Here is a 16866-nt window from a genome sequence, read left to right as displayed (position 1 = left end):
ATTTTAGAATTAGTAAAGCATTATATGCAGATGATGGGGCATTATGGGCGAGAGGAGGCAATATTAGTATTTAAAAAAATAGAATGCAATCAGCAATTAATAAGGCTGAAACAGGGTCACATGAATTGGGGTTTCATTTGTCTGTTGAGAAGAAACAAGTATGTTTTTCAAAGAAAAGGTTAATCCTACAGTAGATCTTAGGTTATATGGGAAAAATTTAAAGCAGGTAAATATTGTAAGGTATCTAGGTGTAAGGTTTGATGAAAAACTTTAAGATGCATATACAGAAGATTATTGATAAATGTAAAAAAGGTATAAATATATTGAAATGGGGCTGCACAGTGGCGCAGTTGGTAGAGCTGTTGCCTTGCAGCAAGAAGGTTCTGGGTTCGATTTCTTTCTGCATGGAGTTTGCATGTTCTCCCTGTGCATGTGTGGGTTTTCTCCGGGTACTCCGGTTTCCTCCCACAGTCCAAAAACATGACTGTCAGGTTAATTGGTCTGTCTAAATTGCCCCTAGGTGTGAGTGTGTGTGTGTGTGTATGTGCATGGTTGTTTGTCCTGTGTGTCTCTGTGTTGCCCTGCGACAGACTGACAACCTGTCCAGGGTGACCCTGCCTCTTGCCCGGAACCTTAGCTGGAGATAGGCACCAGYACCTCCCGACCCCACTAAGGGACAAGGGTGTAAAGAAAATGGATGGATGGATGGATGGATAGTGTGGTACAAAAACAGCAAACCATAAGTTTGTGAGTGGTAAAGCTGAAACCGAGTGAGGTTCACTGAGTTGCTACTGCAAGTCGTCAATAAAATAATGTCCTACATAGGCTCCCGTAGCCTTTTAATGGAGGTTAGAGCTCATTATATCTTCATCTTAACCGTGTTCCAGCTGTAAGCCAGATACTTGTTACGATTTTCCTGTTTTAAAGAAGAATGTGTTTGCAAAGTGACCCTGCGGCACTATTTTTACGACTACCGTAGAGAGATGCAAGCAGTCCGAATGCGCAAATAAAAAGTACATTACTGTAACTTCCATTGCAATGCGAACATGTGGCAGCCATGTTGCACAGGGAGACTGGGTCGGTGGGGAAACTTCTGGATTTCCAACTGAACTGAGTTTAAAATCAACTCGCGTGTCTCCTTCAGTCAGAACCGCAACATCAAGGCCTTAAGATGGTTTCTAAAATGAACTAGGTTTTCGATGCGTTTGCTAGATATGGTTTTAACGTTAGTGTTTTTATAAATTGTATTTATTTATTTTGTTTTCTTCCTTATAAGATATGCATAAATCTCAAGAGCTTCCTCATTTACCATACTTGATTGGTTTMTGTCACTTTACATAAGTTTTTTATTCTTAGTAATAACTATTTATTATCCTTGATTTAGTCATTTTCATCATGTTTTTATTGTGTATCTTGTGGTTAATGCATAACTGTAAGCTTTTTGCAAATATTTTTGAAATATAAAGTGAAGATTGACTAAAAAGTTATCAGACATGTTTAAACCGTTCATTTCACTTTATGTTTCCAACCAACTTTCCATTTGAATATTATTAATTAGCCGGTTAAAAAACAAACACACAAAAAAAAATCAAAATATCAGCAGATTTTTTTTTTATGGTTTCCAGTTATGAGTCTTTCTGTTTGAATATCCTGGACATGAAATACATTTCTGTTTTTTATTCTGTGTAGGCTTGTTCTGAGGGTGCAGTTAAATTCAAAATCATTCCTGGATCCACCAAAGAGGAAATGACATCACGTGTTACAAAGGTAGAGCAAACAATGCGTGCCTTGTTTTTAATTTTCGTTTAGCGTTTAGCGCGGCTACATGAATTTATGGAGAAAAGTCGACTGGAATCTGCATCCCTTTGACTTTTACACTCTGTTATGTCAGAACCAGAAACTTCAATGTGTTTTATTAGGATTTTATGTGACGCAGCAACACAAAGTAGCACATAAATTATGGAGTGGAAAGAATTAGGCCCTACTTTGTTTGTGTTGGATTCATTTGTTTTTTTTTTTTTTTATCATCCAGTTTGCTTGTCATTGCACTGCAAAAACACAAAATAAATTATAAAACTGTTTAGATTTTGCATATTACTTGCACTAGATAATATAAAAATAGATATTTTCTTGTGCAAATATCTTAGTACAACTGAAATAAGACAAAAGTAACTTTCAAGTTAGTTTTCAGCAAGATATATGAGATTGTTTTAAGTAAATTATTCATTATTATTGGTGAGAAAAAATTTACTAGTTTCACATTATAACAAAACATTTTTTCCTTGTTATAAGTAATATTTTAGCAATTTAAGGGAATTACTGACTTAAAACAAGCTCCTATGTCCTGCTGAAAAGTTACTTATGAGTTAGTTTTGTCTTATTTCAAGTGTACTAAGATATCTGCACGAAAAAAGACCAAAAATACTTGTTTGTTCAAGTTTGTGTTTTTGCAGTGTATATACTACAGCCTCCTTCTCGACATCTGTTGAGACAGTCAGAATCCCTTGGCACCGTCAACCGTTTGGGCTCCATTTATTTAAATAAAAAAAAATTGTTATGCTGTGCAGAAAATATTTGCAGGTCTACACTCTTTGTGTTCAGAAAGAGTAATGGACCACAGCCCTGTTGTGCGCCGCGCACGTTGGACGGGGGAGCTGGAAACGGACTTGAGAGCAGGCAGCGTTCGCAAATTATTTTCAATAATTGGAGTCGTTTCTCAAAAATGAGACATGGGGGGAAGTAAAAAATGTTGCATTTGTTGTCAGAATACAGATGTTCAAACAGCAGCCAGAAGACAGACATGAAAAAAAAAAGAAGTCGTTTTCCATTTTTCTCACCATTTTGGGTTTTCAAAGCCTAAAAAGAAAAATAAATAAATAAATAAATAAAATAATAAATTGCCACTCCTCAGGTGTTTGTGCGGGCGCTGTTCGACTATGATCCCACGGAGGATCCGACCGTCCCGTGTAAAGACGCGGCCGTGGCCTTCAAACGAGGCGACGTCCTCCAGATCGTCGGCACGGACGACGACGACACCTGGTGGCAGGCCCGTCGCCTCGGAGACGGCAGCGGTCGGGCGGGCCTCGTCCCTTCAAAGCAGCTGCACGAAAGGTGATCTTCTCACATCGCCAGTCGCTTGAATTTTGGGAAAGAAAACCGCAGAAAATTGAACAAATATTTGTTCTGTTTTTTTTTAAACTCTTGCAGAAGAGTTGCATTGCAGCGACCTAGAGCTCTGTTCAAGCTTCACAACGTCAAGCCGCCAGGTGATCACTTTTGTTCAGGGGTGTCCAAACTGTGGCTAAGGGGCCATTTTTGGCACGTGAAAGGATTTTTTTCGGCCCCTGACCACAAGTTGAGAATGGTATAAATTTGATCAACAAAATGGAAAACAATCGCTGACCCAAAAATTTTCGAAATTGTCAGCCGTTCTTTTAATAAAGCAACTTTCTGAAGCCTTTTTTATGTTTTGGATCTTTAATAATACACAGATTTTATTTTACAAAAAAGTTTATCGTCGGGAGAAAAATAAAATCATCGTAAACAAATTTTAGCATTTTTAATTTAATGAATTCTGTGCCAAGTCCATTTGTTTAAATTTGCCAATTTTGGCCTCCAGCAGAAAAAGTTTGGACACCAGTGCTTTCGTTCATAAAGTCACACCACCTGAAAAGCATAAAACACTTTGTAAAGAACATCTTCCAGGATGAGAAGTGGAACCCACTGCAGGAGAATGACTTTTTGTGTTTTTTTTTCTCCACATGCTCGGCAGATGACAGGGAAGGTACTGTCAGTACGCATTTTGTTTTTCTGAAAGCTCTCCTTTGGCACAACTCATAAAATAAATGCGCATGCGATGAATCGCTTCACGAGTTTAACATTTTAAAACGTTGACTTTTCCGAGACCAGTGTGTATTTCTCAAGGTTGCTTCTCCCCCCAAAATAAGTGAAATTTTTACGAGCCGTAGCTATGCTGCAAGTAAGATTGTTAAAAGTATCCATGAACTGAACGGGCTCCCTTATACGGTACTCACAGTTACTTAAATTTTACAAGGCTAACGTATTTCAGAACGTTTGTAATGAGCATGAAGTTTATGTTTCTAGATCAAATTTTTTTTTTTATTAAAGGTTTTTCACATTATCTGTTTCTCTCCTTCAGTTTTTCCAGTCCCAGAGGACGTAGACTACAGAGCCATAACAGGAATCCACATTGGTGAGACGCTGGACTTTCAAAGCACACTCACTCCTATCTGAAGACAGTTTTTAAAAAAATTTTCACTATTTTATTCAACAGTAAAAGTGTTCTTGAAGTGATTCAGCTGTGGAACGGCAGAACATGCTGCTTTAAAGTGAATATTTGCAACTTTTAATCCAAACCACAAAGAAGACTGCTAATCTTTTGGATTATCTTCAGCCCTGTTAGAAGGTGTCATATTCACAAGGATTAGCGTCTGAAATCCACAAGTACTTCAAAATGTCTCCAAAGATACTTAGAACTGCCTATTTAATAATCCAAACACCTAATATGCCATTAATACACCCAGTGAAAGCCATCTCACCACTAACACAGAAGCTAAGGTCCACACTTTTTGCTATTTCCGCTCTTGGGAGTACGACCAATCAGCTCCAAGGAAAATGAATGGAGCTCCTGGATTGGCTGCTTTGGAAAAGAGAGTTAAGTGGCATTATTTGAAGTCCTGCGTATTTTCTGGATGAAAAAAAAAATCAGCAAATTGGTGAATTTTCCACAAATAATTTGTTGTAGTTCGATCCACAAAAAAATCTGTGAATAGATTAAATCCACGAAAACTGATCAGCAAATTTGTTTTCAAGTTCGATTTGTATGGCTCTAATTCTTTTTTGATTCAATCAAATCAGATTTATTTCAGTTCTAATTACAATACAGTGTATTTTATTCAAAACAGTCGTGGTTAAAGGTTAACCTTCGTCCTATTTTTTTTTTTGACTTAAAAATATGTATTCCTTCATCTTCTACATACCAACAATTCCCCAGACTTTGCCTTTGTACTCAGGCACTTAAAGACGTTTGCACCCCATGAAATATGTTCTTTAGTTATTGAGAAGTGCTATTAATAAACCAAATCCGTGTGGGTCTCTTGTTTGCAAACTTATATTTACAAGGGTGATGAATTTATTTATCAAAGTAATATTAGCTGGAACGTATCCACTATTGATACCTGAGTGAAAATTGACAAACATGTTGGAAGACAGAAGGATGAAGGTCAAATCTGAACTTAATCTCAAACTCGCATTGCAAATGCTGTGGAAAGTACGTTGCCACAGCAACAGTTCTGTCTGTAAAAGTGCTGCAAGACGCCATATGGAAGGGAATAAGAGTGAAACTGAAACCACCGTAGGGACTGAAATCACTCATCGGACACTTTCACACCTCGTCTGTTAGTTCTGGGTTTCAGAAGTAAAAACGGTGTTGATGAAAGGAGTCCACATCACTAAATGTTTCAATTCTTTATCGAGAAACGTTAACATTCTGATGCTTAAGCAAAACTCTTTTCACTTGAACAGGGAAATTAATTTCGTTTTGCTTATCGAGCAAAAAATCGAAACAAAAACACATTTTCTAGACGAGGACAAAGTTAGGATGCCCTCCTCTCCTTGTGAGGCTAAAATGGCACGAGTGAGAAAACGTCTCCGTCTGAAGGTTTTACACTCGTCTCTCAAAGTCAACGACATTTCATAATGTCTTCTTGTAATTTCTCTCCAGCAAGCTTTATAGTCTGAACTTTGTGTTTCTGTCAGAGAGCAAAAGTTTCCTGGTTTCAGTCTCTCTTCAGCAGTCCGGAACACCAAACTCAGTATCGAAAGATTTAAACAGCTCAATCCATCAAAGTGCTACAAAATGTCTTATAACGTCTGATGTGAGGGTTGTACGCACTGATACATTTTCTAAATAACATAATTACAGTAAAATTACCAACTATGATTTACCAAAAACTTCCGTTTAGCAAAAAAATATCCACGGATTACTGGTTTAAGCAAACACACAGTGATGTTTAGAGCACCGTGTGAATGGAGCTCACTGCCACAAAACATCAAACAAAATACACCATAAAGATAATACATCCTTTTAATACATGTATATGTGTGTGTTTGTGTATTTACGAAAGTAGAAACGTCATTGTACATGCATGAGACTGTCATAGTATAACACAAAACAGACTAAAATGAATGGATGAAATATTTTCGCAAACCTATCTTGAGGGATGCTCTTATTTTCTCACACGGCTGTACATGTTTCAAAAACAACTCGAGAACGCCATCATGAGAAACATCTGATTACTGTATGGAATAATATCCTTTATAATCACTTATTCGTCTCTGACTTAGGTTTTTAAGTCTTTTGTGATGCAGAATGAAACTCAGATCATTTCAGCTGTACTGGCTCAGTGCAAGACTCATTTACAGCATGTCCAGAACGATCTGCAGCAGGATTCATTTGCAAACGACCGAGAGATTCTCTGATAGAGAGACTTAAGACTGAAGAAACATGAATTTATGTTACGTTTCAGACTCAACGCAAATGTTTAAAGGGGATTTCCAGGCAGGCACACAGTGCCATTTTACAGTGCAATCAAGTCACTATGTTAACTTCAGTTGTTATAAAATTGCTATATATCAAACTTGACTTCATAATTTAACGCCTTGAAATTGGGTCTCTGTCACTTTAAAAGCTCTTCTGAAACTCCACCTTCAGGAAGTCGCCACAACATGGCTCCTCTGTTAACCCTTTAACGTTTTTTTTTTACCAGCGTTGCGCTGAGAAGTAGCTCATTTGATGAAATCTACAGCTGCTCAGCTCCACCAGGTGTTTTTGCTAATTGCTGCTGGCTAGTCTGAAGGAGCTGAGTGGGAGGGCTGCTCTGTGACGCGGGAGCTCGTAACCTTGGAAACCGCAACTCCGAGGGTGAGCTGCGCCTCAAAGGAGGAGCTAGGTCCAACCCGGGCGTTTTGCACAGCTGATTGGTTGCTGCGGGAGATTAAAGGATTTCTCAAACATGCCTGAAAGAATCAAAGCAACACTCCAAGTGTATTTTTGATGTGGAAATGACATTATAACGCGATACAAAGATAAGAAAACGATCCATTTCACATATTACTGCCCCTTTTCTTTTTTCCACAGAGGAACATTCTTCTTTATGGGCCCAAAAGGAACACATTTAAACATGCTAAAGGAGTTAAAATTAGTAAAAAAATAAGGGCAATCTGGCCTTGCCACCAGAGTGGTGGTTCTGATTGTGAGCCAACCCAGAGGAGCCAGACCACAGACGCGCTACAGCAGCTGGAAGTCAGACAGAACACCAGCACAGCGTGACGGACCGAGTCGTGTCTTCACCGAGACATGCTCCCGCGTTGCACAACGGCAGCGCTCCAATGGCTCCTGAAGCAGGGGCCGCTCGCAGTCTGCCACTCAGTAATTCCCCGCTCTGTGTTTAGCGCAGAGGTTTATAATTTGTCCCGTTAAACAAGCCGTTCCCGACTGGCCCGCCATCAGGAACGACGCTGAACGACCCGAGCAGGCCCTGAAACGAAGCGATACGTCAAAACAAATGACCGTAATTTTGCTTCAAGATTTATGAAAATTTGATCTGATCTAAAACATTGAGCTTTTAAAAACGTTGGGGGGGGTTGCGTTTCTGCTTCAGGAGGAAAAGATGGCGGGTTCATAAGCAGAAGGTTCTGACGCTACGCCACACAGAGCACGACGTTACACATCAGACATGTCAACGTTCTGAATAGTAACTGGGTTTTTACCATCTGGACACAGGATTAATTTAGTACTTTTTATAATAATTGTGATGAAGTTTCCTTATGTTGTTTTTACTGTTTGTATTGATTGTATTTATTGACAAAACTTAAGTCATTTGTGTAACCTTTGTTCGTTTTTACCTTTTGGTTAATTCTGGCACATTTACACAAAGGTTCATTAATGTAACTCTTACAAAGAAATTATTAGCTAGCTATGGGTAACTAATAGTTTTAGCCATAACTGGCTAATTAACAGTTAGACTTTAGATTTCTGCAGTTTCAGACGCTTCTTTAAAGACTGTTGTCGGTTTTATTCCTCCAGCCGGTCTGAGAAGGAGCTTCAGACTCGGACGGAAAAGCAGCAGAGCCAAGAAACCTGCTCAGTTACGGAGGTGGAGCTCTGAGACTCATGGTGCAATCTGTCCCCGTACTTATATAGAGGTGGTACCCTACCATAAGGAGCCAAAGGACAGACACCGCCTCATTGTCCTGGTTGGTACGTGAAAAAAAGACAAAAATGCATATGAATCTGTAAGGCTGAATTTCTGTCTGATCTGATGTGCATCAGCTTTGTGATATACTACACTGACGTGCTGTACATGGTAAAAGTCGGTGGGAAAAAAAAAAACAACCCGTGGTGCTGTGGTCCGTTGAATTCTGCTTTATATCTGCTCCCTTTATGGCTAAGCGAGAACACGAAACACCTTCACCCTATTTGTTTAAATAAAACATATCAAGCCTGTTGTTGATCAAAAGAAAAAAGTAACGCCTTGATGAAGATTTATGTCTCCACCTTTGATCGGAAAAATGATCCCTTCCCCATCAGACCCACGTAAACAGTGTCAGAAATCTGCGAGTCAAAATATATTGCGTTCACTTAAGCAACGCAGCGGTCCAACCCCGCATTCACTCCTCCTGCCAATCCTGCAGGTCTGCTCTGTGTATTTTTGAGCTCTATCTCCCCACAGGGAATTCCACCGCGAGCGCCGCCAAAGGTCTTTTTAATGTCATAATAGGATACAACTGAAGGTCACAGAAGAACCGAGGGGGAATAAAACAAGGGAGGAAATGTGGGGAGGCGGAGGAAGAAAAAGTAAATTGTCAAAAAGTGAAAGACAGGAAGGCAAGAAACACCAAGAGCTGAAGAGATGTAAAAGCAAGGTCAGATAGGGAAGAGATAAAAGACAGCTGACTGGGAGGACAGAGACGAATGCTCACAAATCAGATCCCTCACGATGTCTGCCAGAAGGTTTATCATCAAACTGGAACACTTAAGACAGCTTGGATTTACATTTAGATTCCTTTAATTGAATTGGGGTTAACCTCGACTCCGGGTCCCGTTTTACTGTCGACTGTTGCTGGGGACAGTCGACATTGTTAGGTCATCATTAGGAATATATAGCTCACTGGTAATGAAAAGTTACAGACGGGAAAAACCTAAACCCGAGTCTCCCCTTTTGCGAGACAATGAAGACCGTTTTTGTTCTAATCCAGGACCGCATAGAGGATGTTAAACCAAATTAGAAGAACATCGTTACCGTTTGCATCGCTTGCACGTTTCGTCTTAAGCTAAAGACCCGTTTACCGCCAGACGGCATGGTATGTGTACCCTGTAGCTCTTACAAAAGAAATTAAGACTGGAGAGCGTCCAACAGGCTTGATGATAGTCCTCTGTGAGATCTGCATAGCAGCTGTGGAGCACATCAGCGGTGAAAGAGTAGCAAGTCCATAAACTGGATATTTGGTTATGCATCAAACTCATGAAACCCAGTGATGGAAAAGGCAGGTATGACAGGAATCCTGCTTTTAGACTGCGCCCCAATAGAAACCAATGCAATCTGGCTGCGCATCAATCCCAGCTGCTACAGTACTGAACATGTGGACGAATGCCTGCGTGCGTGCATGCATGCGCGTGGGTGGGTATGTGTGTGTGTGTGGACTCCATCCTGCGTATCCTACATTATAACGACACTGATACTGCACAGCTTTGCAGATGGTACATTTAGATACAACGCTATGGCTTTTCCAGAGTGTAGGAGCATTAAGACCGATCAGACAGAAGGCTGTTTGAGCATCATTGTTCGAATGAAATCAGAGCTCCGTCTGTCTGACTTTCATTTGCTCTCTAATTCTCTGATGATAAAGACAGCTGTGTCATTTGCCATTGGGCTCCGCTCAAGGAAAGCATTACCGCACGGCGATATTGAGAATTAAAACCCACATTCAGAATACAGTGTTCTGATCCATGTCTCCAGGGCCCAGCGGGGTTGGCGTGAACGAGCTGAAGAGGAGGCTGGTGATCTCCGAACCGGACCGCTATGGCGTCAGTGTGCCGTGTAAGTTGCACATCTTGAGGTTTCATTACTTTCAGCTTTTACGTCCGGCGTGCCGTGTAAATTCTCTCCCCGCGAACACAAAGCGGTGTCCCGTCTCTTTTCCCGTTTTGCAGACACAACACGCGAGAAGAGGAGGCAGGAGAGCGAAGGCCTGGATTATCATTTTGTTTCAGTTCAGGCGTTTGAAGAGCTCATCCTCAACCACAGGTGTGGGATAAGTGGCCCTACTTGAGCTGTTCGCCCACTGCAGGTCTTATTCAACCATTTGAAGACTTCTTACCCAGTTTTCTGCTTGCCTCACCGGGTCTGTAGGTTTGTAGAGTATGGAGAGTACAGAGGTAACTACTACGGGTCTAATCTGGACTCGGTGCAGAGAGTGATGGCTGAAGGCAAAGTCTGCCTCCTGGATGTTCACCCAAGCGTAAGCATAACCCCAGCAAATGTTCACTCAGTTTTGACAAACACTGTTCTGCCAATGTCAAAAAAATAAAATTTCTCAATTGCTGTGTTTCCATTAAATAAGAAATGAAATTAAAGTAACGTGAATGAGCTTGTTCACGGGAGAAGTCATTAAAAATTGTGGTAGCGACAGATGTAAACGGTTACATGAGATATATTATATATTCAGCCACGGAGCTAACGATCATCATCTATGAGCCAATCAGAGCAGAGGTTGGTGTCTTACTCTGAATTTCGTGAGGGATGTTTCGGATTTTCACTTGTTATGAAAACGTTGCCCGAATCAGAAGTGGATCACAAAAACATAAAAAAATTTACAGAAAGGAAATCAAAAGCAAAAAAATTGAAAAACAAAAAAAAATTAACAAAACCTTTCCGTACGAATTGCAATTTCTTCTACAATATAGCATTGAAATTACATTGATAGACAAGAGATGCTCACAAACCATTAATCCTCATTTTTTTTATGTTATGCATTCATCTGAACTTATCCTTTTTCTGTTATTTTTTCCCCCTCTGCAGAAAATAAAGCATGTTTACACTTCTGAATTCAAACCATACGTAGTGTTTGTGAAACCGCCAAGGATTGAGGAGCTTCGCCTCACTAGGCGGAGAGCTAAATTTGTCTGTGATGAAGACAGTACGCAGGTCAGGATGTTTTCAGTAAGTACATATGGATACTTGTCAGTTCACATAACAACTTCCATCCATCCATTTTCTGTACACCCTTGTCCCAAGTGGGGTCAGGAGGGGTGCTGGTGCCTATCTCCAGCGAACGTTTCAGCGAGAAGCGGGGTTCACCCTGTCGCAGGGCAACACAGAGACAGACAGGACAAACAACCATACACACAGGGTCTTTCTCCATGCAGAAAGACCCTAGGCCAGGAATCGAACCCAGGACCTTCTTGCTGCAAGGCAACAGTGCTACCAACTGTGCAGCCCACATAGCAACTTCATGCATTTAATTCTACCTATTATTTTATAATAATAGATATAATTTTAACATTGTTAGCAGCTAATGGTTAGCCAGTCATGGCAATCTCATAGTGTTAGTAAATCATTGTGTTTTTTATGTCACTGTAATACCATTTCTGTTTTATACAGGTTACCCAAAATTTTGCTACATAATCAATTTAAAAGGCAGTCAAACATAGATACAACTAGCCGTCAAGCTAACAGCACATATCTTTATATCTGGGGCCCATAATGACATTGTAAGCCAACTTTACCAAACAATGAAAGGAACTAGATAGCGCTTTGTGAGACAGAGTATATTATTGATGATTAATGTCATAGACCAACATAATGTGTATTATGAACTGTAAGAAGAAAGAGTATACAGTTTTAATACCTTTTTCTTTTTTGCAAAAAAAAAAAGAAAAAAGAAAAACATCTGAAGGGTGTGGTGTGCATTTGTATTCAGCCTCCATAAGTCTACAGTTTGTAAAACCACCTTTTGGTGTCAATGTAGCACCGTTTTAGGGTTTGCCTACACCAAGAACTGAAGCGTTGCCCATTCTTTCCAAAATATCTCAAGCTCAGTCAAATTTATTGATGGTAGGTACGATCCCATCCGTGACCCGAGAGAGCATCACTGATCAATGATTTTAAGTCTTCTTGTCACAGTCTTGGATTTAGTGAATGTACGTAGGTTTTCCGACCAACATTGAAACAGCACTGAAACTAGATATATGAAGTCAGGTGCTTATTGCATGCCTTGAGACTTGCAGGCCAGTGTGGGGGTTATAAACCAGGCACACCTTGCTTTAACTGTGTAATTTGCTTCTTAGACACTTTCAAGAGACAGGAGACATTACGGGTACTATGCGGGTGGCTTTTTCTTTCCCTTTCCTTGGCCGTTTGCCCAGAAAAACGTTTGCATTTTTGTAGATGTGCAATGTTTCTAGTCAATGACTGAAAGCAGGTGGTGGTTCAGTTTATCTTGTAGGGGGGTTTATTCCCTCAGAGTGCACATACTTTTACTAAGAAAGACAAGTAAGCTTTTTCCTAATTACCATATGGCTTCACATTCACTGTCGGACTCAGTTTGTCCGTGTGGCCCTCATTAGAAGCGTGATGCAGCAAGGCTTCGGCGCTTTGCCTGACACCAACAACCCAAACCTTCAAAGAGTCCGAGCCAATCCAAAAAGTCTGCTTCCAACTGGAACCACATCTGGTCTGAAAAGGTCTCGTAGCCATAACGCGGAGCATGTAACTGCTGTGGCATGCCTCACCGGTGCAGCTCTGCAGTCATGGTTTTGAATCCTGTTGTGTTTGAGTGCTTCAGGTTAAACTCAAACAACCATCAGCAACAGCGAGGACCTCTGTGAATGCAGGTGTTTTAGTGGATTGCTGGTTTGGAGAATACAGGTGTTTTAGCAAATGTGAAGACATTAGCAATGACATCAAAGAAGCAATTGTTTGTTACTTGTCAATCTAGGATGGGTTACAAGGCCACACTCATACACTTAGGAGACTTTTTTTTCCACACATTCAAGATAGTTGCCAGTCTTCACATGGATGTCCAGGAGAATTTACCCCAAGGATGGTCTGGGAAATATTTTTTAAAAATGCAAAAAAACCAAAGAAACCAAAACTTTAGTTGAACTTCATGAAACGACAATCAGAAACAGGGAAATGAGAATTGCTTGCTTGGAGGGATTGCCAGAAGACGACTTCATCCCTTCAAAAGCAGATTAAGTTTTGGCACCAGCAAAAGAGAGAACGTTGGCACAAACATGTCACAATATCTGTCGAATACGGCGGTGGAGGCTATCAATAATTCAAAAGAGTTAGTTTAATCCGTTTTTATCCATTCCCTACGCTAAGGTCTAGCTTCACATTTCCAGAAACTATTCAGTACCAAAAGGAAATGCATATTTGGACATTTTTAAGCAAACATGACCTGCCTCAAAAAAACAAAGCTGAACCGATTCAGGCAAAGGTATATAAAGGCATTTTCCCATTGTTCTGATTATCTTTTGCCAAAAAGGGCTGAACTAAAGGACCGGGCCCACATTGCATGAATAAAAGCACCTTTAAGACTCTTCCATTTTTCCAGCACAAGCTGTTCTCCAGTATACCCACTTTAAAAAGATGATTAGGTGTGAAATAATCACGGTTAAGTATCTCATAGCGTGTCAACTTTCCTAGTGCCTCTCTTATGAACCACCTAACATATTCTTAGAAGTAAACCCTAGATTAAGGGTTAACTTTTCTATCTACTGGCATCAAACAACAAAGTCCACTGATTGGGGCATAAAGAAACATGACAGCTAGTGACAAGATGGAGACGTACCAACACGCCACGTTTGTTGTCAAACCGGTACGACGCTCGGCCAGTGAGAGTCCAACTGGCAGTGGAAATGTTGTCCGTCAGTAGTGCGGAATATACCGGAGATAAACAACATACAAATTATAGCCACCGGTGTCCGACCGCTTAGTGGAAACAAAGCGGACGTAACCTTCCTTTTTTCAGGGTGCTCAATTAGATGGGGGTGTTTTTCTGGGTTGACAGGAGGAGGACTTTGAGGAGATGCTCGACCAGGCTGAGATGTTGGACAGCCAGTACGGCCACCTGTTTGACAAAGTGATCGTCAACGGAGACGTCGCCGTGGCATTCAGAGAGCTGAAGGCCGACGTCGAGAAGCTGGATGAGCCAGAGGTCCAGTGGGTTCCCGCAGCGTGGATGCGCTCGGCACCAACAAAAGCGTGGAGAAGCTGCAGCAGCTTGACTGGCTGGATTTGAATGGGGATCGCTCACGATTGCATCAAATATTCCTTAAGGGCCCCTTTTAAATCTTGTTTAATATAGTCTCCTTAAAAGTGATGCACACTATGTTCCTCTGTGCATAAGTGCTGTGTTTGAGTTGAATAAATTTAGATAATAATCTCCGTCATTTTTATTAGTTTTTCATGATTCCCAGCTTCCCAAAATTTTTACATTGGTGATCTAGTTTAATCAAATCCATGTCTCTCTCTCTCTCTGTCTAATGCTTTTTCCAGTCGTCTCAGACTCAGATTCTCTTTAAGCATTTAGTTGACATAACTTTAATTTGTAGAGCGAAGAAGGGGGGGGGGGGTGGAACTCGATCTTGTGAAGAGTTTGCGGCCGAGTGTCGTCCTTTGCTGCCAAGTTGCAAACATCGGCATGGAATTATTCTGACAGCTGCTGCACTTCAATTAGCTGTAATGTGTACCAGTGAAACATTAGTAGCAGCCCGTGAGGCTTTCTGCCAACTATGTGCTGGCTGTGTGAGACGCACATAAACAGGAAAACAATCGTAGATCAGAGCTGAATCACAGGTATCCACGCTCCTCGAACTTTTTCAGATTTCCTCATGTTTGAGTCGCCTCTCGCCTGCGTTTACAGCTGTGGGTTTGGTTTTTTGGGGTATTTATCAGCCTTATACATCTAGAAATGGACGTTTTTGCGTCTTTGTGAAGTATCTCAAGCTTAATGGGTGTAGATTTAGCGCATCTGTGAACAGCTATTTTCAAGTTTTATTCACTGGATAAAAGAGTGGACTTTAAATGGGCCGTTCAAACCCATGAAAAAACTTTAATTTAATTTTGTGGATTCATAACATGGCAGCAAAACAAAGAATCCTATTCGTTGTCCCTTAGCAGGCAATATATAACAACTTTAAATGCATACAAAAGACATACAGCGAAATTATGAAGAAGCATAAAATTCATGGTATGAAGCGCGTGTGTTATGTGCCAGATCATTTTCTGAAATTAAAAAATTATTAGTCAGTCCCCTGGAGAAGATCAAGAGCACTGGACTCCTAACTAAAACCAGTAATTAACAGAGCAGACTCCATTCAACAAGGCTTTTATCCAGACCGCTCCATTCTAGAACTGCCTGGCACAGTCTAGTCCATAGAGAAAGATACAAGTATAAATGTGGAATGGTGCAGGAAAGAAGTAATGAACACGCATGTTTAGAAAGCCAATAAACCAGCTGAAATCTGGCCACAGAATTATTAGACCTTAGGATATTCTCTTATAACCAAACTCAGCTTTAAACCTCTTCACATCTTTCTATCCACCATTAGACTAAATTATTTCATTTAGGGTCATCAGATTAAAAGGGGCTAAACACAAATTCACGTCACATTTTTCAGATTTGTATTCATTAAAAGGTCTGAAAACCAAATTTTCCTCCTCTTCATGTTATGTGTTAGTCTACCAAATGAAAATCTCAATAACATACATTGAAACTTTTTGGTTGTGGTCTTACAAAATTTGGAAAACAGCTCAAGAGATACTTTTGCAAGGTCTTTGAGTAGACGTTAGCGGTTAGGTGTTACAACTGCTTGAACCCTCCAACTCCAAAGGCTTCAGGGATTTTTCTCACCATGATGAGGTACTTAATTATCCTTCCATTCCTCTAAAATTCATGGGGTTTTTATTCTCTTTGTCGGCGCTCCGCTCCATTACGTGTGACAAAGTGTTAATCTGCTTCATGTAGCGGGGAAAGTTGGGAACAAGGGAGCGCAGTGTCATGCCGGGAAACGCCAATGGCTCTCAAGAGACATGACAATCACAGAGAAATTATGAGCTGCCATAAAAGCTGTGTGAAGGTGGAGCACTGCTGCTGGGATGAAAAGACCGTTATTTCAGCAACGCCGGAGAAAGACGGTGGCAAAGTGTGCAGACGAGTCGCTTGAATTCTTAAGCGGACAAACTTTCAAGACAGGCTTGTGCCAGGCCTGAAGCACGGCTGAGACCGTGGCAGTATAATTTCATCGGTGCGCTGAGAATCTGCAGGCACCCTGTGAAATCATAACAATGCCATTAAAGACACGGGAGCCATCCAACCTAAACCCACCGTTTTATGTGCGCCGCACCTCCCACATCAAAGGTTCGAAAGAAATGCATGATGTCAGCAGGCCTTGGATCATTTCAGTCCTGATCGTCTGTTTAAAGTGTGCTAAAGTAAATATAGAGAAAGTTCAACATTATCTTCATCTTACAGTCTATGTGTGTCTTAAACAACCAGCATGTGTTTAACTCACAACTATCAAATTGAGCTGCAACTGCCACTTTGTAGAAACGTTGTGCTAAGTAATCAGGCTAACCATTATCAGCAGCACAAGTTAATGGAAAAGCACTAGCTTTTGTGTTTGAAGCAATTTATGTTATATGAGTGATATTAGTTAGGCTTATGCAAATTGCAAACGTAGCAAATTAGTTTTGCTCCTTTTTTAAACAAATTTCCACTCCCATTACGTTCAAACTGCTGAGCTAAAACAAGAATTCAAAGACAAACTTTTTTCTC

The 16866-nt window shown here is 40.6% G+C and overlaps 1 protein-coding gene across 5 annotated transcripts in view; it reads left to right on the top strand.

Moving 5' to 3' along the window:
- Nucleotides 1-14479, top strand: part of LOC103478964 (MAGUK p55 subfamily member 7-like) — a 29919-nt gene extending 15440 nt beyond the window's left edge. For 4 of the 5 annotated variants that reach the window (XM_008433135.1, XM_008433134.1, XM_017310174.1 and 1 more), the window contains 11 exons: nucleotides 1690-1767; nucleotides 2912-3111; nucleotides 3208-3266; nucleotides 3773-3784; nucleotides 4160-4213; nucleotides 8108-8281; nucleotides 10041-10121; nucleotides 10235-10328; nucleotides 10434-10542; nucleotides 11103-11243; nucleotides 14098-14479. In XM_008433135.1, coding sequence (XP_008431357.1) covers nucleotides 1690-1767; nucleotides 2912-3111; nucleotides 3208-3266; nucleotides 3773-3784; nucleotides 4160-4213; nucleotides 8108-8281; nucleotides 10041-10121; nucleotides 10235-10328; nucleotides 10434-10542; nucleotides 11103-11243; nucleotides 14098-14328 — 1233 coding nt within the window. In that variant the 3' untranslated portion in view covers nucleotides 14329-14479. The remainder of the gene's footprint in view (nucleotides 1-1689; nucleotides 1768-2911; nucleotides 3112-3207; nucleotides 3267-3772; nucleotides 3785-4159; nucleotides 4214-8107; nucleotides 8282-10040; nucleotides 10122-10234; nucleotides 10329-10433; nucleotides 10543-11102; nucleotides 11244-14097) is intronic. The other variant, XM_017310175.1, reaches the window with a different exon arrangement.
- The last annotated feature ends 2387 nt before the right edge of the window (nucleotides 14480-16866 follow it).

Source organism: Poecilia reticulata, linkage group LG17, assembly GCF_000633615.1.
Source record: "Poecilia reticulata strain Guanapo linkage group LG17, Guppy_female_1.0+MT, whole genome shotgun sequence".
Lineage (NCBI taxonomy): Eukaryota > Metazoa > Chordata > Actinopteri > Cyprinodontiformes > Poeciliidae > Poecilia > Poecilia reticulata.
The sequence above is the reverse complement of the archived record's forward strand: the minus strand, read 5'-3'. Positions and strand labels throughout refer to the sequence as shown.